Raw genomic sequence first — 25,281 nt, 5'->3', positions numbered from 1 at the left:
AAAAAAAAAAAAAAAAAAAAAAAAATTTAAAAAAAAAAAAAAAAAGAGTACTCTTATCATGATCAGAACTGGGTGATATATGGAATTGTTGAATCACGGTATTGTACACCTGAAACTAATTTAACACTTGTGTTAACTACACCAGAATTAAAACTTTTACAAAAGGAGTGAGTCACAAAAGACCACATACTCTATGACTCCATTCATATGAAACATCCAGAATAGGCAAATCCATCCTTAGAGATAGAGAATAGAAATAGGCGAATCCATCCATAGAAATAGAAAACAGATTAGTGTTTGCCAAAGAGTGTGGAGTGACTGCTAATGGGTACAGGGTTTCTGTGAGTGGTGAAAATGTTCTGAAACTGACTGTAGTGATAGCTACACAACTCCATAAGTGTACCGTAAACCACTGAACTGTATACTTTAAATGTGTGAGCTAGGGGTGCCTGGGTGGCTGAGTGAGTTAAAGCCTCTGCCTTTGGCTCAGGTCATGATCCCAGGGTCCTGGGATCGAGCCCCGCATCGGGCTCTCTGCTCAGAGGGGAGCCTGCTTCCTCCTTCTCTCTCTGCCTGTCTCTCTGCCTACTTGTGATCTCTGTCAAATAAATAAATAAAATCTTTTAAAAAATAATAAAAAATAAATAAATAAATAAATGTGTGAGCTGTATGGTATGTGAATTAGATCCCAATAAAGCTGATAAAATCCCTGCCCTGAGGAATGGGGGTAGGAGGAGAACAGAAAAATAATATATTTAAGTAACCATAAAAAGATACCAAATATCAGTGCTCTGGGGGAAGATAAAGCAGGAAGGGAGACAGTTCAAAGAAGGGACCTGCAATTTCTATAGTAGAGACAGGTGGTTTCACTCAGGACAAGGACCCAGAAGAGTCGGCTGGCAGCTGTCTCCGGGAAGAGCGCTCCAGCAGCTCCAGAGAAGTCTAGGGCTCACAAGTGCCTGGCAGACAAGAGTGCTGCTGAAATCAAAGAGCTCTAAACAATGCTGGGAGAAAGGGAAGCAACAGCTTGCTGGACAAGGCACTCTACATGACCAAAGGGTATCTGAAACTACACACACCAAATTCAGGGGCCAGTGAGTGCTAGGCCCTTATCAGGAGTTCTAAAAATATCTAGTGAATACATGAATAATACATGAGCCCACAGGGCCCCAAGGCTGCCTCCAGCCCCTAGCCCCGTTACCTTTCCAGCTCAGCCTGATGTTCCACTCATAGAAGAAAATCAGCTTTCCTTTGCAGCGGCTGCTTCAAGAAGCCTCACCTTCGACTTGCTTCAGCTCACAGATCTCACTGCTGCCACCTCATTCTCCACGATGATACCCACCAGGAGGTCACAGAGCTTCCCCTTGGACCGGCTGGTGGCATCCCGCTCTGTCCTGCCAGGGACCAGAAGGGCAGAGCCGTGAATGGAGGCCCCAGCTGGTAGCCACATGTCCAGACTGGGGAGTCAGGAGAATGTCTGGGACCAGCCCAGGGCAGCCCATTCCCTCTCAGGCAGCCTTGAGAACCCTGCTGCCCTCAAAGTTAAACCAGATTTCTACCAAATATCTTTTAATATTCCTTCTCTCTTCCTTAAGATATTATTATCCACTGTGTAAAGTAGTGTTTTGTCTTAAAAACACTGGCTTATTCTGGGGGAAGAGGAGCCTAGCAATCTCACCCACTGGAAATGGATGCGCAAAGCCTGGGCTGTACAAAAAGGTGGTAATGACTGAAATAGTTTTAATCAAAACAAGACAAATCGGGGCGCCTGGGTGGCTCAGTGGGTTAAAGCCTCTGCCTTTGGCTCAGGTCATGATCCCAGGGTCCTGGGATTGAGCCCCACATTGGGCTCTCTGCTCAGCAGGCAGCCTGCTTCCTCCTCTCTTTGACTGCCTCTCTGCCTACTTGTAATCTCTGTCAAATAAATAAATAAAATCTTTAAAAAAAAAAAAAGAAATCATCGAATGCATATATTATCTCATGCAATCCTCCCAAATAAATGTTCCCATTTTAGCGAGTGGAAATGAGAAGAGACAAGTCCCTGGTATGTTCCTGGTGACAATGCGGGGAAAGGAGAGGCCAGGGCTCCCTCAGTAACCCGCTCACAGACTGACGGTCTTGCTCTGCACTGAACCTGCCTCAACCTCAGCTTGGTGGCATTGAGGTACCCCAGGCCCCAGTGATGCCGCATCACTTCCCCAAACCCTGCGGGAGCCAGGGAGGCAGAAATCAGCCCATGTCCCAGAGGACGTACAAAGAGGATGCGCAACTGTTCAAACTCCTAGAAAGAAGGCAGGGCTCACCAGAGGCCCATCATGTTAGATGTACAGCTGAGATCCAAATTCCTGTTCTTTCCACTACATACAGTCCAACACCCCCCACCCCACCCCCAAGCTTTTAATTTCCAAAAACATCAAGAGGGGTGGGGGGAAGGGGAATTCTTAAGGTCACAGACCGGAAAAGTTTAAGAGGCCAGGCAGATACCATTCATGGGGCCCAGAACAACTTTGAAAAGGAGGAAACTGAAATCCTACAGCCAGTGCAGATAAGCGCCCACCCCCGCCTCCAGACTCAGCTGAGGCTAATCACCGCCGCTCTTTGAGCAGCTGGAGCAGGGAATCCTCCGCACCTGCGCAGGCCCCGCCCCCACAGAGGGAGCGCCGCAGCCCCGGAGGCGCCCGAGAGGCCGGGCCACCGCACCCCGCAGACACGGGAACCCGGGTGCTCGCAGAGGGGGCCCACCGTCCCGCCCGCCGCTTGGCAGGGAGGAGGCCCGAAAGCCCCGGCCCCGGCCCCCGCCCGGCCGCACCAGTGCCATTTGTTCACGTTGGTCCCGTCCTCCCGCTCCTCCACGATCCAGCGCGGGTCTCCGTGGCCTCACTCGACCATGTCTGCGCTGGCTGTGCGCCGTCGGCGGACTGCGAGGAAGGGCAGCGTCCCACGCTGCAGTGCAGCTCCGCCGCGGCGTTTCCGGCCTCCGAGCCCGGGATCGCCGCGTTCGCGGCGCTCATTAAGTGCCAGGAAACCCCGCCCTCGCCCCGCCCCGCCGCGAGGAGAGCAAGGAGCCGGAGCCTGGCCCGGGATCCGAGAGGCAGGGTCGCGAGGTCGGGGATGGAGAGGCCCGGAGACTGCAAGGGTCGGCGCGGGGTGCGGGACCCGGGAGGCGGGAGGGACAGGGGCAGAGGCGTCCGAGACGCGCGTCTTGGTGGGGTATTGGGGCGCGCCGCTGGAGGCTGTCGGCGGCCGCGCGGACTGTATTCGGTGACCCCCGGTGGTGGAGAACGCGCCGCAAGCACTTGATCGCACTGTTTGCGGTGCGACCGGCGCGGGGTCCGAGCGCGCACGGGCGCCGCGCGTGCCCTCTTCACACGGTATTCAGATTCTGCTCCTGCAGAGTTGGTTCGCGCTGGTTCTCACGCCTTTCCAACACCTGTGCAAGCAGCACGAGCTACCAAGTTCTCAGTTCATGTAAAATGTTTACATTTTATTCATATAATAATCCATCACAGATGACCAAAGAATGTGCTTGCAAGTGTATATTATTGCTGCTTAACGCAATTTTTCAATCATTAAGCGGATGTTGATTCCTTTCACGAATTTTCACCGTCCAGCAAAAACTGCACCAACTATAGGGAAAATGTTACTGAGGTGTCTGTAGGTATTTATTCAGCAGGGAAAACAGATGACAATGAAAGGGTGGAAGTATCTGACTCTTCTCCTGTGGTGACTTGTCTTTTGCCTGTGGACTGTGCTCATCAAATTCACTGGTGGAGAACATTTTCTCCATTTGCTTAATGAAGCTACTACATTCCAACATCGTCTTCCAAAACACCGTCCCAGTTATGTAGTGTTTGATTCCCCAACAAAGTGTTCAGAGTGTTTTGATCCCCTCAAAAAAGAATTTTGGCGTTCACCTTTCATAGCCTTACTTCACCAAAGCCATGGATACGAACACAAGGAATCAAATAGAAAAGGACAGCAATGGCAATATAACTGGGCACCATTTTCTTGTGGATTCACTGTTCCATCTTTTATCCAATTCATAGAGAGGGGCGCCTGGCTGGCTGGGTCAGGAGAGCATGTCACTCTTGATCTCGGGGTCCTTCCTGCACTTGAGCCCCACATCAGGTGTAGAGATTGCATACAGAGTATTACTAATAGAACATTACATGGTAAAATTTAGATATATCAATGTAACCTAGGGGAAAATAAGACATCAGAAAATATACAAAGGCAGAAGCTATAATCACTAAAATTTTATGTGAACAAAAATATTTTTTTATTTACATAAAAAATTTATCCGAACAGAAATCATCGTATTACAGTGCAAACAGAAAAGGTATTCTATGTAGATAATTGATCAATAATTACATTGGCCTAAAAGAAATTTCTCCTAAAAGTAATTTCACAAAATTTTCAGAATTAATGTAATTACTATTAAGAATATTTGAGCAGGGAGCCTGATGTGGGGCTCAATCCCGAGACCCCAGGATGACCTGAGCGGAAGGCAGATGCTTAACTGACTCAGACACCCAGGCACCCATTAGAAAGGCCATTCTTGGGGCACCTGGGTGGCTCAGTCGTTAAGCACCTGCCTTCCGCTCAGGTCATGATCTCAGGGTTCTGGGATGGAGTACCTGGGGCTATCTGCTCAGTGGGGAGTCTGCTTCTCCCTCCCCCTCTGCCCCTTCCTTTACCCATCCTCCTTGCTCATGCTCTCTCTCAAGTAAATAAAATCTTTTTTAAAAATTTTAAATTGTATCAGTTTCTAGGGGACAAATTGAGAGCCCATGCCACCTTTTTTTTAAAAGATAGATTTATTTATTTATTTGAGAGAGAGAGAGTGCGAATGGAGAGAAGAACAGAGGGAGAATCTCTGACTCTCTGCTGAGTGTGGAGACCTACATGGGGCTCCAACTCATGACCCTGAGATCATGAGCTAAAACCAAGAGTTGGATGCTCAACTGACTGAGTCACCCAGGCACCCCTAGAGAGCACATGTCTCCTGATATGATGCACTGAGATCACAAGATCACTTCTAGAATAGTTCTGCCAAAGATACATGACCTGAACCTAATCTTAAAGAAATATCAGGCAAACCCAGTGAGAGACATTCTACAAAGTAATTGACCTGTAATATTCAAAAGGGTCAAGGTCAGAAAAATCAAGGAAAGTCTCAGGAATTGGTTCAAATTGAAGGAGATCAAAGATCTGTCACAACTAAATGAAAAGTATTATTCTGATTTGGATGCTGAACTTATAAAAATATATTGGAACAATAGGCAAATCATGAATGTGGATTAGATGATCCATACACAATAGTATATCAGTGTTAGCTGATGGTTGACCTGCAGTTATGTGGAAGAATGTCCCAGTTTTTAGGAAATGTGGACAAAAGTACGAAGGGTAAATGATACAGCATGTTTGTGTCTTACTCTCAAATGCTTACAATATATGAATGAATAAACAAATGTGTAAACTGTTAACCTGGGAATCTGAGTTAAGGCACACATTTTTGTACTACTGTTGAACTTTTCTGTAAATTTGAAATAATCTTAGTATAAAATGTTTTTTCTAGGGGCGCCTGGGTGGCTCAGTGGATTAAGCCGCTGCCTTCGGCTCAGGTCATGATCTCAGGGTCCTGGGATCGAGTCCCACATCGGGCTCTCTGCTCAGCAGGGTGCCTGCTTCCCTCTCTCTCTCTCTCTCTCTCTCTGCCTGCCTCTCCATCTACTTGTGATCTCTCTCTGTCAAATAAATAAATAAAATCTTTAAAAAAAAATGTTTTTTCTAAAAATGGGCTTTCTGAGCCAAAGTTGGTGGCATCACAATTCTGGACTTCAAGCTCTATTACAAAGCTGTCATCATCAAGACAGCATGGTACTGGCACAAAAACAGACACATAGATCAATGGAACAGAATAGAGAGCCCAGAAATAGACCCTCAACTCTATGGTCAACTAATCTTCGACAAAGCAGGAAAGAATGTCCAATGGAACAAAGACAGCCTCTTCAATAAATGGTGTTGGGAAAATTGGACAGCCACATGCAGAAAAATGAAATTGGATCATTTCCTTACACCACACACGAAAATAGACTCAAAATGGATGAAGGACCTCGATGTGAGAAAGGAATCCATCAAAATCCTTGAGGAGAACACAGGCAGCAACCTCTTCGACCTCAGCCACAGCAACATCTTCCTAGGAACATCGCCAAAGGCAAGGGAAGCAAGGGCAAAAATGAACTATTGGGATTTTATCAAGATCAAAAGCTTTTGCACAGCAAAGGAAACAGTTAACAAAACCAAAAGACAACTGACAGAATGGGAGAAGATATTTGCAAATGACATATCAGATAAAGGGCTAGTGTCCAAAATCTATAAAGAACTTAGCAAATTCAACACCCAAAGAACAACTAATCCAATCAAGAAATGGGCAGAAGACATGAACAGACATTTCTGCAAAGAGGACATCCAGATGGCCAACAGACACATGAAAAAGTGCTCCATATCACTCGGCATCAGGGAAATACAAATCAAAACCACAATGAGATATCACCTCACACCAGTCAGAATGGCTAAAATTAACAAGTCAGGAAATGACAGATGCTGGCGAGGATGCGGAGAAAGGGGAACCCTCCTACACTGTTGGTGGGAATGCAAGCTGGTGCAACCACTCTGGAAAACAGCATGGAGGTTCCTCAAAATGTTGAAAATAGAACTACCCTATGACCAGCAATTGCACTGCTGGGTATTTACCCTAAAGATACAAACGTAGTGATCCGAAGGGGCACGTGCACCCGAATGTTTATAGCAGCAATGTCTACAATAGCCAAAGTATGGAAAGAACCTAGATGTCCATCAACAGACGAATGGATAAAGAAGATGTGGTATATATACACAATGGAATACTATGCAGCCATCAAAAGAAATGAAATCTTGCCATTTGCGACGACGTGGATGGAACTAGAGGGTATCATGCTTAGCAAAATGAGTCAATCGGAGAAAGACAACTATCATATGATCTCCCTGATATGAGGGAGAGGAGATGCAACATGGGGGGTTAAGGGGGTAGGAGAAGAGTAAATGAAACAAGATGGGATTGGGAGGGAGACAAACCATAAGTGACTCTTAATCTCACAAAATAACCTGAGGGTTAATGGGGGGAGGGGGGTTGGGGGGGTGGGGTTATGGACATTGGGGAGGATATGTGCTATGGTGAGTGTTGTGAAGTGTGTAAACCTGGTGATTCACAGACCTGTACCCCTGGGGATAAAAATATATGTTTATAAAAAATAAAATTAAAAAAATAAATAAATAAAAATAGGCTTTCTGGAGCACCTATGTGGCTCAGTTGGTTAGGCTTGAACTCGTGGTTTCATCCCAGGTCATGATCTCAGTGTTGTAAGATCGAGCCCCATGTCGGACTCCGAGCTCAGTGTGAGTTTGCTTCTCTCCTTCTCCCTCTCCCTCTACCCCTCTCTTGCCCCAGCTCACACACTCTCTCTTAAATATATATATATATGTATTTTTTGTTTTTTATTTTTATAAAATATATGTACATATATATGTACACATATATATATGTACATATATATACATATATATTTTATAAAAATAAAAAATATTTTAAAATATATTTTTTTAAAGATTTTATGTATTTATTTGACAGAGAGAGAGAGAGATCAAGTAGGCAGGCAGGCAGAGAGAGAGGAAGCAGGCTCCCTGCTGAGCAGACAGCCCGATGTGGGGCTCCATCCCAGGATCCTGAGATCATGACCTGAACCAAAGTCAGAGGCTTAACCCACTGAGCCACCCAGGTTCCCCTTAAAATATTTTTTAAACAGGACTTCCCAATTTGTTGTTGGTGTTTTGACATTATTTTTTGCTGAACAGAAGTTTTTTTTTAATAATCCAATTCATCAAACTTGTCCCTTTTGGCTTTTGGATGATGTGCCCTAATTGAGGTAGTCATTTGAAGAAAGTCCCTGGGTCACCAGCTAATTAAAGAGGAAAGGTGGAAAGTTTGATCTTAACTCTGCAAGAGAAGCACCAGTAGGCATTGAGAAAGAACTGCTCAACTTTTCACTGAATCCATAGCTTAGAAGATGAAAACAGACTCTGAAAGCTTTACTGATCACTGAGCATCTTCAGCTGAATTTCTGGCAAACACCTCAAGTTCAACAGATCTAAAATCCAGCTAATCTCTTCTCTCAAATTAGTCCCCTCTTTGGACTCTCCTATTTCTGACAGTCCCTCAGGTATCCAAACTCAGAAGTTATCCTGGTGTCCCACTCTCTTTCCTCCCATATCTCACCAAAAACTGACATTCTTTTCTTTACTCTTTCATAGTCTCCTTATGTGCTGCCACCTCCCAATTCCAGATCCTCATCCTTCAAATCCAGATTGTCACTATGGCCACCTCCGTTTATCTTCTGGTTGTTACTCTTCAATAACCTAATCCTGGAGGACACATCTCATGCCTCCATCCTCCGTTTACGATGTGGAAACATAAAGCTGGATATCAACTTTTTATCCTCAGAGCTCTTATTCAACTGTAAAACCCAAACAAATTTACACATCAAATACAAAAGCACAAAACCAATAAAATGCAAATTGAAATTTAGTGCCAGATGCTGTTCTTTGACTGCTCTGCTGCTTACCCCATAGTTGTGGTACCATTGGCCTAATGGAAGTTCCAGGTGCCTGTACTATCATGGGCAGGAACGGCCAATTTCTCCACCATTTTCTTCTATTGGGACATTTACAAAATCATGGTTAGTACAGTGAGTCACCAGGAAATTAGTCTTCACTTGACATAGATGCATCATTTACATATTAATTCCTCCTCTAATCTTTTCTCATCAGCTTGCAACAAAGTAAATACAAATGCAGATAGGGGCAATGAAACCATAACACCACATACATAGCAATAAATCATCATCCATAAGTCTCAAATTTCTTAGATTAAAATTTTAAACATTCATACCCCCTTTATTCACAAGAAAAAAGAAGCAACCCAAGTGTCCATCAATGGACGAACAGGTAAACAAAATGTGGTCTATACATACAAATAGAATATTACTCAGGCTTAAAAAATTAGGGAATTCTTTATATAGTAGGGGAAAAAAACAGTCTTTTCAAAAAATGGCTCTGGGAAAACAGCACAGCTACATGCAAAAGAATGAAACTGGACTGCTGTCTTACACCACACATAAACACATGAACACACACGTGCACGTGTGCACACGCATGCGCACACACACAACCTCAAACTAGATTAAAGACCTAAATGTGTGACTTGAAACCATAAAACCCACAGAAGAAAATGTAGGTAATAATTTCTCTGACATTGTCTGTAGAAACATTTTTCTAAATATGTCTTCTTGGGCAAGAGAAGCAAAAGAAAAATAAACTATTGGGGCTACACCAAAATAAAAGCCCTTAGCACAGTGAATGAAACCATCAACAAAACAAAAAGGCAATCTACTGAATGAGAGAAGATATTTGCAAATGATATACCTGATAAGAGGTTAATACCTAAATATATAAAGAACTTATACAACTCAACACCAAAAAACCCAAATAATCCTATCTGAAAATGGGCAGAAGGAGTTAGGATGGTGGAGGGGTAGGGGAACCCCAAGTTTGTCTCATCCCTCAAATACAACTATATAGTTATCAAATCATTCTGAACTCCCGAGAGATCAGTTGGAGGTCTGAGAAAACAAATGCTGCAAGTCTATGAGAGGGAAAGTGACTGTTTGGAAGGTAGCAGGTGTGGAAGCCCGAATCCAGTGTGAAATACCTGAGGATAAGGCAGCGGGGAGGGAGCCTGCTTAAGGAAGCTACCGAGAAGTATTACAAGCAGTGGAGTGCAAAATCGGACTTTTAGAAGTCTGCTCCAGAGGTGCCTAGGTGGCTCAGTGGGCTGGGATAGAGCCCTGCATCGGCTCTCTGCTCAGTGGGGAGCCTGCTTCCTCCCCTCTCTCTCTGCCTGCCTCTCTGCCTACTTGTGATCTCTGTTTGTCAAATAAATAAATAAAATCTTAAAAAAAAAAGAAAGAAAGAAGAAGTTTGCTACAGGGGGGAACATGCCTGGCTTAAAGGTGTTCAGGGGGTGAAGCAGGACAGCAACCCAGGAGTGACAGTGTGGTCTGAGGATCCCCAGGGTCACAAAAAGAATGGGTGGTAGCTAAGTGTGGCATGGTTCCCAGGCATAGGAACAGGGAAGCCAGCTGTAAACAGCCAGTCTAGGTGTCTAGGTTTTCTGCTGTGTTGCCATAACTGTGAACTGCTGCATGGTCATGTGACTGTTTCCCTGGGAGGGGGCCAGCAAAAGGCAGAAGTGTGGGGAGACCCTCCCAGAGAGGAACAGGGTGTGTCTGCACCGTGGGAGTCCCTAAAATTTGGGAGTTCTGAAACTCGGTCACCGTCTGAGATAAAAATGCTTAGACACAGGCAGGGTGAACAGTGTTCTAACGGAAAATGGGGAGACAAGAGTAATTGCTCTTCTGTGAGAGCTCACTGAAGAGTGGGGGGCGCAAAATTTCAGTTCCTGCCTAGGAGTTGGGGGGGTGTACCATATTCACCCTGTGCATCTGTGCTGCAAGAGTTCAGGGAGCACATCAGTGCCTCCTGGTGGAGTCTAGAGCTGCTTACACCAAGCCCTGCCTCCCTGTGCCCTGGAGGCACATTGTAACTACAGCAAATCCACCTAAAGAAATCAGATAACACCTTACACCAGTTAGAATGGCCAAAATCAACAAGACAGTAAACAATGTGTGTTGGAGAGCACGTAGAGAAAGGGAAACCCTCTTACGCTGTTGGTGGGAATGCAAGTTGGTGCATCCACTTTGGAAAACAGTGTGGAGATTCCTTAAGAAATTAAAAATAGAGCTACCTTATGACCCTGCAATTGCACTACTGGGTATTTACCCCAAAGATACAGATGTAGTGAAAGAAGGGCCACTTGTACCCCAATGTTCATAACAGCAATGGCCACAGTCACCAAAATTGTGGAAAGAACCAAGATGCCCTTCAACGGACGAATGGATAAAGAAGATATGGTCCATATATATAGTAGAGAATTATGCCTCCATCAGAAAGGATGAATACCCAACTTTTGTATCAACATGGACAGGACTGAAGAGATTATGCTGAGTGAAATAAGTCAAGCAGAGATACTCAATTATCATATGGTTTCACTTACTTGTGGAGCATAAGGAATAACACAGAAGGCATTGGGAGATGGAGAGAAGGGTGTTGGGGGAAATCAGAGTGGGAGACAAACCATGAGAGACTGTGGACTCTGACAAACTGAGGGGGGTGGAGGTGGGGTGAGACTGGTGGTGGGTATTAAGGAGGGCATGTATTGCATGGAGCTACTGGGTGTGGTGCACAAACAATGAATTTTGGAACACTGAAAAAAAAAAAAAAAAAAAAGAATCAGCGCAGCAGACCCCTCCCCCAGAAGACCAAACAACTTCTCTCACAAAGTTTACTGATCATAGAGGGCTGCAAATCTTCAGCTCCGGGGTGGGGAAGGAAATAGTATCTAGTCTCCTATGTACTTTTATTCTTTAGTCTTTTATTGTTTGTTTTGGGTTGTTTTTTTTTTTTTTTTGGTTGTTATTTTTTCAATTCTTTAAAAAAAATTTTTAACTTTTAACTTTTATTTTTTTTAAGATTTTTTTAATTTTATTTTATTTGACAGACGGAGATCACAAGTAGGCAGAAAGGCAGGCAGAGAGAGAGGAAGGGAAGTAGGCTCCCTGCAGAGCAGACAGCCTGATGTGGGACTCGATCCCAGGACCCTGGGATCATGACCTGAGCCGAAGGCAGAGGCTTTAACCCACTGAGCCACCCAGGTGTCCCTTAACTTTTATTTTTATATAAGTTTATATTTTTTAAAATTTTAAATTTTAAAAATTGTTTCATTGTATTTTATTTTATTTGTATACATATACCTTTCTCTTCTTTCTTTCTTTCTTTCTTTCTTTCTTTCTTTCTTATTTTGGGATCTAGTTTATTTTAACAAGCAGACCAAAACATACTGAGGATCTAGTTTTGTTTTGTTTTACTGTTGTTTTCTTTTTCTTTTCTGGACAAAATGACAAGACAGAGAAATTCACCCCAAAAGGAAGAACAGGAGGGAGTACTCACAGCCAGGGATTTAATCAATTTGGATATAAGTAAGAAGTCTGAACTCGAATTTAAAACAACAATTATAAAGATACTAGCTGGCTTGAAAAAAGCATAGAAGACATTAGAGAACCCCTTACAAGATAAAAGAACTAAAATTTAATCAGGCAAAATTAAAAATGCTATAACTGAGATACAGTCCCAAGTGGAGGCCATAAAAATGAGGATGAATGAAGCAGAAGAGTGAAGCAGTGATATAGAAGAGAAATTTGGAAAATAACAAAGCTTAAAAGAAGAGGGAAAGAAAAATATTAGATCATGAAGGTAGACTTAGGGAACTCAGCTATTCCATAAAACAAAATAATACCCATACAATAGGAGTCCCAGACAAAGAGCAGGAAAAAAGGGCAAGAGGTTTATTTGAACAAATTATAGCTGAGAACTTCTCTAATCTGGGGAAAGAAATAGGTTTTTCAAGTCCAAGAGACACTGAGAACTCCCCCACAAAATCACTGAAAATAGGTCACTGCCATGGAATATTATAGTGAAACTTGCAAATTACAAAGAGAAAGAGAAAATCCTGAAAGCAGCTTGGGACAAGACGTCCTTAACCTGTAAAGGTAGACACAAAAGGCTGGCAGCAGATCTGTCCACAGAGATCTGGCAGGCCAGAAAGGACTGGCATGATATATTCAACATGCTAAACAGGAAAAATATACAGCCAGAAATACTATATCCTGCAAGGCTTTCATTCTGAAAAGAAGAGATTGTTTCTAAGACAAACAAAAACTGAAGGAATTCATGAATGCTAAACCAGCCCTGCAAGAAATTTTAAAGATGACCCTTTGAGCATAAAGACAGACCAAAGTAAAAAAACCAGAAAGGCAAAGAGACAATCTACAGGAACAGCAACTTTACAGGTAACTCAGTAGCACTAAATTAATATCTTTCAATAATTACTCTGAATGTAAATGGACTAAATGCTCCAATCAAAAGACAGGGTATCAGAATGGATTAAAAAAAAAAAAAGACCTATCAATATGTTGCGTACAAGAGACTCATTTTAAACCCCAAACCCCTCCAGAATGAAAGTGAGGGGGTGGAAAACCATTTTTATTAAGCTAATGGACATCAAAAGAAAGCTGGAGTAGCCACCCTTATATCAGACAAACTAGATTTTAAACCAAAGAATGTAACAAGAGATGAAGAAGGACAGTATATCATAATAAGGGGGTCTATCCAACAAGAAATCTAACATTTATAAATATTTATGCCCTAACTTGGGAGCAGTCAAATATATAAATCAGTTAATAACAAACTTAAAGAAACTCATTGATAATAATACAATAGTAGGGGACTTTAACATCCCATTCACAGCAATGGACAGATCATCTAAGCAGAAGATCAACAAGGAAACAAAGGCTTTGAATGACACACTGCACCAGGTGGACTTAACAGATATATTTAGAGCATTTCATCCTAAAGCAGCAGAATACACATTCTTTTCAAGTGCACATAGAACATTCTCCAGAATAGATTACATACTAAGTTACAAATAAGGACTCAAGTGGTACAAAAATATTGTGATCATACCACACATACTTTCAGACCACAATGCTATAAAACTTGAAGTCTACTGTAAGAAAAAATTTAGAAGAATCACAAATATATGCAAGTTAAAAAAATCCTACTAAAGAATAAATTAGTCAACAAGGAAATTAAAGAAGAATTTTAAAACACACATGAAAGCAAATGAAAATAAAAACATGACAGTTCAAAACCTTTGGGATGCAGCAAAGGCAGTCCTAAGAAGAAAATAGAGAGCAATACAGGCCTTCCTTGAGAAGCAAGAAAAGTCTTAAATACACAACCTAACCCTACACCTAAAGGAGCTATAAAAAGAACAGCAAAAAAAGCCTAAATACAGCTGGATAAGAGAAATAATAAAGATCAGGCCAGAAATCAATGATATAGAAATAAAAGAAACCCAGGGGATCAAATCAATAAAACTAAGAGCTGGTTCTTTGAAAGAATTAACAAGATTGGTTAACTCATAGCCAGACTTATGAAAAAGAAAAAAGACTCAAATTAAAAAATCATTAAGTGAAAGAGGAGAGACCACAACCAACACCAAAGAAATATAATTATAGGAGAATATTATGAGCAATTATATGCCAACAAATTAGATAAAAATGGAAATTCCTAGAAGCATATAAACTACCAAAACTGAAACAAGAAGAAATAGAAAATCTGAACATACCAATAACCAGCAAATAAATTGAATCACTAATCAAAAACCTCCCAACAAACAATAGTCCAGGGCCAGATGGCTTCCTAGGGGGATTCTACCAAAGAAGAATAAATAAATACCTATTCTGAAACTGTTCCAAAAATTAAAATGGAAGGAAAACTTCCAAAATCATTCTATGAAGCCAGCATTTCCTTGATCCCAAAGACCCCACTTAAAAAGGAGAATTACAGACCAATATCCCTAATGAACATGGATGCCAACATTCTCAACAAGATACTAGCCAATAGGATCCAACAGTATATTAAAAGGATTATTCACCACGACCATTTGGGATTTATTCCTGGGCTGTAAGGGTGGTTCAACATCCACAAATCAATCAGTGTGACACCATATTGATAAAGGATAAGAACCATATGATCCTATCAATAGATGCAGAAAAACCATTTAACAAAACATTCTTTCTTAAAACACACCACAATGTAGAGATAAAGGGAACATACCTCAGTATCATAAAAGCCATATATGAAAAGGCCATGACAAATATCAGTCTCAATGAGGAAAAACTGAGAGCTTCTTCCCTAAGATCAGGAAGACGACAGGGATGCTCACTTTTACCACTGTTGTTCTACATAGTACCAGAAGTCTTAGCCTCATCAATCAGACAACAAAAAGAAATAATGGGAATCTGAATAGGCAAAGAGGAAGTCAAACTCTCACTCTTTGCAGATGACATGATACTCTATGTGGAAAACCCAAAGACTCCACCCCAAAATTGCTAGAACTCATACAGGAAGTCAGCAACATGGCAGGATATAAAATCAGTGCACAGAAACCAGTTGCATTTCTATACACTAACAATGACACAGAAGAAAGAGAAATTAAGGAGTTGATCCTATTTACAACTATATCCAAAACCGTAAGATACCTAGGAATAAACCTAATCAAAGAGGTAAAGATCTGTACTCTGAAAACTATAGAAACTCATGAAAGAAAGTGAGGAAGACACAAAGAAATGGCAAAACATTCCATGTTCGTGGATTGGAGGGAATGAATATTGTTTAAATGTCTGTACTGCCTAGAGTAATTTACACATTCACTACAATCCCTATCACAGAAACAGACACATAGATGAATGGAACAGAGTAAAGAACCCAAAAATGGGCCCTCAACTCTACTTCAACAAAGCAGGATAGAATATCCAATGGAAAAAAGACAGTCTCTTCAACAAATGGTGTAGAGAAAATTGGATAGCCACATGCAGAGGAATGAAACTGGACCATTTTCTTACCCCATACACAAAAATAGACTCAAAATGGATGAAAGACCTCAATGTGAGATAGGCATCCATCAAAATATTAAGGAGAACACAGGTCTCTTTGATCTTGGCTGCAGCAACTTCTTGCTAGACATGTCTCCAACACAAGGGAAACAAAGACAAAAATGAACTACTAGGATTTCATCAAGATAAAAAACTTTTGCACAGCAAAGGAAACCATGGAAAAAACCAAAAGACAACTGAGAGAATGGGAGAAGATATTTGTAAATGTCTTATCAGATAAAGGGCTAGTATCCAAAATCTATAAAGAACTTATCAAACTCAGCACCCAAAGAATAATCCAATCAAGAAATGGGCAGAATATATGAACAGACATTTCTCCAAAGAGGACATACAAATGGCTAACAGAAGCATGACAAAATGCTTAACATCACTAGGCATCAGGGATATACAAATCAAAACCACAGTGAGATACTACCTCGCACCAGTCAGAATGGATAAAATTAACTATTCAGGAAGTGGCAGATGTTGGCGAGGATGCAGAGAAAGGGGAACCCTCTTATACTGTTGGTGGAAATGCAAATGGTACAGCCACTCTGGAAAACAATATGGAGATTCCTCAAAAAGTTGAAAATAGAACAACCCTACAACCCGGCAATTACACTATTAGGTGTTTACCCCAAGGATACAAATGTAGTGATCCGAAGGGGCATGTGCATCCCAATGTTTATAGCAGCAATGTCCACAACAGCCAAACTATGGAAAGAGCCCAGATGTCCATTGACAGATGAATGGATAAAGAAGAGACACACACACACACACACACACACACACACACACACACACACACACTATGGAATACTATGTAGCCATCAAAAATGAAATCTTGCCATTTGCAATGACATTGATGGAACTAGAGGGTATTATGCTAAGTGAAATAAGTCAGTCAGAGAAAGCCAATTATCATATGATTTCACTCACATGTGGAATTTAAGAAACAAAACAGAGGATGATAGGGAAGGGAGGAAAAATAAAACAGGACAAAATCAGAGAGGGAGACAAACCGTAAGAGACTCTTTTTCATAGGAAACAAACAGAGTTGCTGGAGGAGGTTGGGTGGGAGGATGGGATAACCATGTGATGGACATGATGTAATGAGCACAGGGTATTATACGCAACTAATGAATCCCTGACCTCTACCTCTGAAACTAATAAAACATTATATGTTAATTGAATTTAAATTTTAAAAACCACAAATTAAAACAGGTGTTTTCTCCAAAGTTCCCCTTAAATATGATTTACCTAATAGACATCTGCGCAAACACAAATAACTTTATTCACATGTTAGAACAGTGTTTGAGTAGACAGTGTTTTAAGGACACTTAATACAATCAATTTCTTGAACTCAGATTTGAATTTTAAAAACACTATATTCAAGCTCTGGGTATTTTACTTACAGAACTTTGCATGTAGCCCACTTCTTTCTGCACAAAGGTAAAATACTATTTGTATGTGCTTAATTCCCTGTATTTTGCTGTTTCAACATGATCTTGTACCCCCAGTCATTTCACTGGTAGTCTAAGCTTACATTTCTTTCACTCTCAGCCTTTTTTGAGCTCATTTTCTTTCTTTATGTTCTCGAGTATAGCTTCGAGGTGTTGGGTATTCCTTCCCAAGGTCCACAACAATTACCTCCCTAGAAAATGTCACTCCTTTTAAAGGTCTTTTGGGGTTTTCAACACCTGAGGGAGTTGTACTGAGAGGTATGGGTGGTTTTTGCAAATCTTCGTCCTGCAAGAGAATGGAACAAACAGTACAAAAGATCAATTTATGAAGGCAAGAAGTCCTGCTTTAAAAAATGTTATATTTTTAACTTAGTTTATATTTTAAATTAAATACAGAAGCATTGTTAGTGAGGAGGGTATGTGCTATGGTGAGTTCTGTGAATAAAAATTTTAAAAAATAAAAATAAATAAAAGAAGCATTAAAAAAAGAAACATTGCTAGTTGAGAAACAGAAGTATTTCTAAATGATACAGGAAAGCAGTGATAATCCATCATGGTCTAATTTTCATATCTCTGTGGTTAGAAAAGAGTCCCCCAAGCCATCGTCATGCCTTTGGGCATGGGCCTTGTGTTGAGGGAAGATGCAAACTGTTCCTATCAGAGAGTTCTGACAGGGAGCTCAAGAAAGCCTGTTTGTGTGCTGCTGAACAGCCTGGAACCAGAACAGGGGCATGGGCTCTGGTCCTGAGCTTGGCCGTGGTGGAGGAATGACCTTGAACAAGTCATCTCATTTTCTCATTTGTAACATGAGAGGGCTGGATCTCTAGATGATCTCCAAGGATTCCGCCAGCTCTAAGATCCTAGGATTCTGAGAAAAGCAAAATGAAGGGGAATTATTAAGAACACCACAAATGTAAGTGTGAAAAATGAGCAAGTGTCTGGATCTGGTGCACATGACTGGTTTAATAACATGGATTGATGAACTAAGAAGAATGGTTTAGATGACTACAGACATTGTGCTCCTTCCAGGTACAGACTTAAGTTTCAGGCAAGACCATCTCACTGTACCTAGCCAAATAATTTACCACCTTTTCAATCAAACAAATTCTGACCTTGTCCTTGGGGGGAGATAAGGCCATCACCTCTTCACCATTTCCTTCAGCATTCTTAGGCTCTTCTTTCTCTTTTGTTTTGTCCTCCTCTTTCTCTACTACGTTCTCTTTGTTTTCTAAGGGTGTGACCACCTCTTCTTTACTCCGTCTCTGGACAAGAATGCCAGGCCTCGTCGGTCCGTTCAAGTCCATGATTTGTGTTAGGACAGGCCTGGGTAATCAGCAGGATTTTTAAAATTTATGCATTTATTTATGTTAGTCACCATTATCATACCCCAAAATGGCTTTCTATCACATTCTATGGTACAGACTTACTTTTCTTGGTCTCCTGAATTGTCTGTCTCTGCAGTAGCTGCATTAGTAGCTAAACAATCTTCACCTCCATTAGCATTTGTACAAGGACTTTTTTCTGTATCTTCATCGCTCTTGGTTTGGAAACTGAAAACGAATAAGCAAAAAATTCAGAAATAGAAGAATGGTCTTGATTTACTTGGCATGGAATTTCATTTTTAAACAGGAAATTAGAATTTCTAAAATTCTGAAATGGAAAAAGTAAATAGCTATAGCATTATTTGTTCTATTTTAAGTTGATTTATATTATTTCTAGATATATTTGCTAGTGTGACTTGAAATCTGATCCCAATTTGTCAGCATGGATTTATACCATTTATATAAAAAAACCATCAATAAAAGGAGGATGCAAATGAAGCAAATTAGAAGGAGGATGAAGAAAGTGATTGCTGTGGTTTCAAAGCTCATAGGGTTAGCTAGAAGACTCGTCCACTCTCACAATCACAGATGGCACATATATTCTTTTCCAGCTTAGTTTGAATGTAGTTCTCTTGTTCTTTAAGTTTTCTAGAAACAGAAGAATAAAAGGCTATTTTCACTGTTGTCTTTTATCAGCTTCATAAAAGATGCTGTGTTTGTTTCAATGAAGTTGACTCACACTGGCTAATTTCTCTCCATAAATGTGGTGGGGGCTGAGGTGGTTAGAGGGGAGACTGAGCTGGGACACGAGTGATCACTCAGCTCACCTCCCCTCACCCCAAAAACTATCAGAATCCAGAGGAGAGGAATTGGAGCAGCTGGACCCAAACCCAGTTCCCCATTCTTCTCTCTTCAGTGACATCATAGAATCATGGAATGGTTTGGTTAGAAGGACCATAGTGTCAGCACAACCCTGCCCGTCAGCTGGAGTAGGAGAACTAAGAAACTCTCCTCTGGGCTGCTGTCTCACTGTCCTCTCCTCTCAGAGGGCTGGGGTGGAGGCCATGTGGCACCATCCTGGCACTATTTGGACACGGATTTTCTTCCTGTTCTCCAAACACCAGCTTTCCTTTCTTAACCCGAGCATTTCTTTACTGCTTCTTTCACAGACAATGAACAATCAGTCCCACCTCCTTCTTATAAAATCCCTCTCTATAATAATCAACTTACCTGCTAACGGATGCTCTCCAAATTAAATAGCCCATATCCTTCTAATACCACATCACTGGACCCACTACCCGGACAAATAAGCAAACTGGCAGTTCTAGAAGCCATGGCTGAAGAAGCAGGAACAGAGCAAGATGATCAAGGTGAAAACGACCCCACCCCCAACCTAATTTCAGGTGAGTGAGTGATGCTTATGACAAGAAGAGGGAGGGAAGAGCTAGGATTTTCTGAGAAGCAAAGAAAGGTACAAAAGAATATGACAGCTGCTTTCAATCACATCTAAAAAATTGGAAAAAGAGTTCCAGGTGTCTCTGGGCTGTAGTAACACTGACTCTCCTTCAAAAGGGCAAGGACTGTGGCTTTTTTAATCTTTGGATACTCCACCAACTCAGGACCTGCAAATCCCATAAATGTTGAAAGGATGGTGTGTGTAGCAGGTGTGGTGTGTATGTGTGTGGCATGAGTGATAGCACACCTGGAGCTTGCTGGAGGGCTCAGGCCATGCCTGATTCTTTAGAACATGTGAACATCTGAGCCACTCCTAGCAGAGTGAGATTCCACAGATGCCTCCTTCAGCAAGGCGCCCAGATGAAGACTCAGAGTCCCTCTCACTCTCCTTACTCAACACTACTGGCAGACTGAGATCTTAAGAGTCCAAATCTTCCCAGCATCTCATGTACACATAAAGGATTTTTCTGGGAGATGTGAATGTTTTAGATCTACTGTTGGTTACACAGGTCTAGACATATGTAAAAGCCCATTAAACTGTATCCTTAAGATGAGTGTCCCTTGTGTCATCTACTGTGTGGATATTATACTGAAAAGAAAGGGAAAAGGAGCCTCATCCCCACCCTGAATTGAAATATCTGCCAGGAGTAGTGCTGGACTGGAGGGCACCGCTGCTATCTGGTCCTAGCTCCAAGGCTATTTATCAGATATAGTTTGAGACCAGAGAGATTTAGCAACAAGGAAGGACTGACAAGACTATCATAAGGGCTTTCCTTTACTGAATGTGACTTGGGAATCAATACCTTAAAATTTTCTTTCCTTAATTCTTCAAAGAATTTCTTAAATTCTTAAAGAAAATTTCTTAAATATCTTAAATTCTTAAATCAAATATCTTAAGTCAATATCTTAAATATATATATATATATAAAGTGTGTGTGTGTGTGTGTGTGTGTGTGTGTGTGTGTTTATTTATTTCTGAAAAGTGGAAGGCTATCCAACTTTGGTCCTTAAATCACATTTTAAGTGCCCTGGACTGTAAGTCTGTGATGCCATGATATTCAAAGATGGGTTCCAGAGCCTAACAAAGTACACTTGGCATGCAGGTGTGTGTTCTAAAATTATACATGGTGGGAAATTACAACCAATTCTATAGAAATTAAAAATATCCTGAGTACTACGAACAGTAGTATGCTGACAAATTGAGTAATTCAGATGAAATGAAAAAATTTCTAGAAACACAAAACCTATCAAGACAGAATTATGAAGATATAGGAAATCTGACTAGAATTATAAGGAGGAGATTAAATCAATAATGAAAACCTCCAAACAAAAAAAAGTTCTGGACCAGATGGTTTCACTGAGGAATTCTATTGAACGTTTACAGAAGAACTAACCAATCTTCTTCAAACTCTTCCAAACAACTGAAGAAAAGGAAACATTTCATAACTCATTTTATAAGGCCAGCATTACCCTGATACCAAAGCCAAAGACACTAACACGAAAAAGAAACCTAAAAGACTGATCTTCCGTATGAATACTGAGGCAAAAATCCTCAACAAAGTACTAGCAAACTGAATTTAGCAGCATATTAAGAGCATTATATACCATAACAAAGTGGAATTTATTCCACAAATGCAAGGATGGCTCAACATACAAAAATCAGTGTAATATGCCACATTAACAGAATGAAGAGAAAAATACATGATCATCTCAACTGATTCAGGAAAGGCATTTGACATAATATCCTTTTCATGATGAAAAACACCAAATAGGGGCGCCTGGGTGGCTCAGTGGGTTGGGCCGCTGCCTTCGGCTCGGGTCATGATCTCAGGGTCCTGGGATCGAGCCCCGCATCGGGCTCTTTGCTCAGCGGGGAGCCTGCTTCCTCCTCTCTCTCTGACTGCCTCTCTGCCTGCTTGTGATCTCTCTCTGTCAAATAAAAAAAAAAAAAAGAAAAAAAAAAAAAGAAAAACACCAAATAAACTAGGAATAGAAGGAAACTACCCCAACATAACAAAGGCCATATATAGAAACCCCACAGCTTACATCATACTCAGTCGTGAGAAAGTATTTGCAATCACATATCTGATAATGGATTAATATCCAGAATAAATAAAGAACTCCTACAATTCAACAACAACAAAAAACAACCCAATTAAAAAATGGGCAATGCACAGACATTTCTCCAAAGAAGATATGCAAATGGATAATAAGCACATAAAAAGATGCTCATCATCACTAACCATTAGGGAGCAAATCAAAACTACAATGAGGTAACCACTTCATATCCATTAATAAAGCCATTATTTTATTATTTATTTATTTATATATTTTTTAGAGTTGAAAGGTTTCATATTTATTACTGAACCAATATACTGGTACAAAGGCATAGTAACAGAAAAATCATTTCCCTGATAAAACATGTCTATTGGTCCCGTAGGAAGGATGTTTACAGAGTGACAGGATAGAACATATGATCTGCATGCAGCTTAATTAAATATGTGGTGCCAACTAGGTGTGTCATCTCATGATGTGTGACACCTTCTAGACTTAGCTGGGTTCTCCTCCAGTATGTCCTCTTGGAGCTGTACCTGATTTTATCACCAGTTTTCACCCAAGTCCACTGGGGAATGGGATGATTCTGCTTGTTTCTTGGCTAGGAATCACTTGATTCTGAAAGTCTTGTGGGAAGACATGTTGAGAAACAGTCAGCCACACAGAGCAGGATGTAGCAAAAAAGCATGCCATTATATAGGGGGAAGAAAAAAGAAAACAAGTGTTAGAATGTGGAGAAATTGGAATCCTTGTGTATCAGTGAGAATGTAAAATGGTGCAGCCAGTCTGGAAAAGAGTATGGAGGTTCCTCAGAAAACTGAAAACAGAGCTTCCCTATGACCCAGCAATTGCACTACTGGGTATTTACCCCAAAGATGCAAATGTGGTGATCTGAAGGGGCACCAGCAACCCAATGTTTATAGCAGCAAAAAACTATGGATAGAGCCCAGATGCCCATCAACAGATGAATGGATAAAGAAGATGTGGTATACACACATGCACACATGATGGAATATTACATAGTCAACAAAAATGAAATCTTGGCATTTGCAATGATGTGGATGGAACTAGAGGGTGTTATGCTAAGTGAAATAAGTCAATCAGACAATTATCATATAATTTCACTGATATGTAGAATTTAAGAAACAAGGCAGAGAATCATAGGGGAAGAGGAAAGGAAAAAATGAAACAAGATGAAACCAAAGCGGGAGACAAATCATAAGAGACTCTTTAACCCACTGAGCCACCCAGGCGCCCATTAGAGACTCTTTTTTTTTTTTTTTTTTTTTAAGATTTTGACAGCAAGAGACACAGCGAGAGAGGGAGTACAAACAGGGGGAATGGAAGAGGGGGAAGCAGGCTCCTGCTGAGCAGAGAGCCCGATGTGGGGCTCGATCCCAGGACCCTGAGATCATGACCTGAGCCGAAGGCAGAGGCTTAAACCCACTGAGCCACCCAGGCGCCCCCCATTAGAGACTCTTAATCTTAGGAAACAAACTGAGGATTCCTGGAGGGGAGAGGGATAGGGGGATGAGGTAACTGGGTGATGAACATTGGGGAGGCTATGTGTTGTAATGAGCGCTGGGTATTATAAAAGACTGATGAATCATAGACCTGCACCCCTGAAACAAATAAAGATTATATGCCAATTAACTGAATTTAAATTTAAAATATTTTTAAAAATTAAATATTGAGTTCCATATGATCTAGTAATTTCAGTTGTGGGTATATACACAAGAGAAGTGAAGCAGGAACTGGAACAGATGTTTGTACACCCATGTTCACAGTAGCACTATTCATGAGAGCCAAAAGGTAGAAACAACCCAAGTTGGGATATATTATTCAACTTTAAAAAGGAATGAAATTCTGATCCATGTTACACACAGATGAACCTGGAGGGCATGATGCTAAGTGAAGGGAACATATTGATGATTCCCTTCTAGCAAGTATCTGCAATAGTCGAACTCAGAGACACAGAAAGTAGAGTCATGATGACCAGGTGCTAGGGTGAGGGGGGAAATGGTGAGTTATTGTTTAATGGGTACAGTTTCAGATTGGGAAGATGGAAAATTCTGGAGATGGATGCTGGTGATGGCTGCACCACAATGTAAATGCACTTAAGTCACTAGACGGCACAGTTAAAAATGGTGAAAATGGTCAATTTTGTATTGTATATATTTTATCATAATTTAAAACAATTACCTGTGAAACAGAGGAAAGGGAACCCTTCTGTAGAGGCCTGGTGTGTGGCAGCCACTGGAAAACGAATACCACCAGCACACAGAAGTCTTGTTTCTCTCCATTCTCTTGCAGTTTGTTTCCCCACGGTGAATGCCCCAGCCTGCCTCTGCCCTCTCCCTACCCCCAGCCCCCACTCCTGGACACCTCTTCCACGAGGCCATCACCAGCCACTAGGCTCCCTTCCTTCTTGCTTTCTCTAAGCTGTCATTTCTGCCCAGTGACACACCATGTCACCTCCCTGCATCCCAATCCCATGTCCTGCCCAGCTCCAGCCACAGGCCAGCGGGCATCTGGTGGGGCCTCCCACATTCTCTGTCATCTCCCACCTCTCGTCCCATTTATTCCTTGACCTCAGGCTCCCAGAACCCTAAACATTATCCCTCCTACTATCAAAACCTGCTTTCCGACCCTTCGAACCCAGAATGCCTGACAGAAACTTGAAGTTTTTCCACTCTCAAGGATATTTTTATCTTAACAAGAGCTAAAAGCAAAAGCAAGACGGGGTGGAATAGCAGGCATCAGCCAGCAGGTGGGAAGTTCCCTTTGGAACGAGGAGGACTTTCCTAGTGCTCCTCACATCTGCCACATGGAGGTTAGATAGCAACTCCTCCCAAGACGAGCAGTTCTGCCCTGTCCTCTACTCCTGCTCTCAGGCCCCTTTGGGGTAGTAGCCAAAGGGTGGGCACTCCTGGTGGCAGGGGATATGGCAACTGTGGTCCAGATGGGCACAGCGTACAAGTGAATCCCCAACCACCTCCCTACAGCCTCGATCCATGCAATCTAGTGATGATGCCTAATTGCAGGATCAAGACAAGGACATTCAGAGGACTCACATGTCACAGCTGCCTGAATGTGAGAACCCAGGGAGCACACAGGACCCAGGCCTGGCCAGTCAGAACAGTCCACAGTTCCCAGGAGTCAACATATGATCTAATCAGCTCAGTCAATAAGTATCTTAACTCAATGTTAAGATACTTGCAGAAACTACCAGCAAAGAAAAGAGCCGGGTTGAGAGATACAGAGAGAGACAAATTA

At 41.6% G+C, this 25,281-nt stretch overlaps 2 protein-coding genes across 2 annotated transcripts in view; both read right to left on the bottom strand.

Moving 5' to 3' along the window:
- Positions 1-2,889, bottom strand: part of LOC111147963 (activator of HSP90 ATPase homolog 2) — a 19,074-nt gene extending 16,185 nt beyond the window's left edge. Inside the window, 3 exon segments of the mRNA XM_022504270.1 lie at positions 1,202-1,318; positions 1,321-1,394; positions 2,810-2,889. Coding sequence (XP_022359978.1) covers positions 1,202-1,318; positions 1,321-1,394; positions 2,810-2,889 — 271 coding nt within the window.
- A 14,396-nt stretch (positions 2,890-17,285) lies between these two features.
- Positions 17,286-19,056, bottom strand: LOC111147933 (chromosome unknown C2orf74 homolog). The gene is made up of 4 exons (XM_022504189.1): positions 18,950-19,056; positions 18,601-18,723; positions 18,316-18,496; positions 17,286-17,459 (listed from the first exon to the last, which is right to left on the bottom strand). Exons 1-4 carry the CDS (start codon positions 19,042-19,044, stop codon positions 17,286-17,288), a joined length of 573 nt encoding a protein of 190 aa, XP_022359897.1. The 5' UTR covers positions 19,045-19,056.
- Positions 19,057-25,281: the final 6,225 nt, after the last annotated feature.

Source organism: Enhydra lutris, unplaced genomic scaffold (assembly GCF_002288905.1).
Source record: "Enhydra lutris kenyoni isolate GAN:26980312 unplaced genomic scaffold, ASM228890v2 scaffoldscaffold18, whole genome shotgun sequence".
Lineage (NCBI taxonomy): Eukaryota > Metazoa > Chordata > Mammalia > Carnivora > Mustelidae > Enhydra > Enhydra lutris.
Note: the sequence above shows the minus strand (reverse complement) of the source record. Positions and strands in the feature narration are given on the sequence as shown.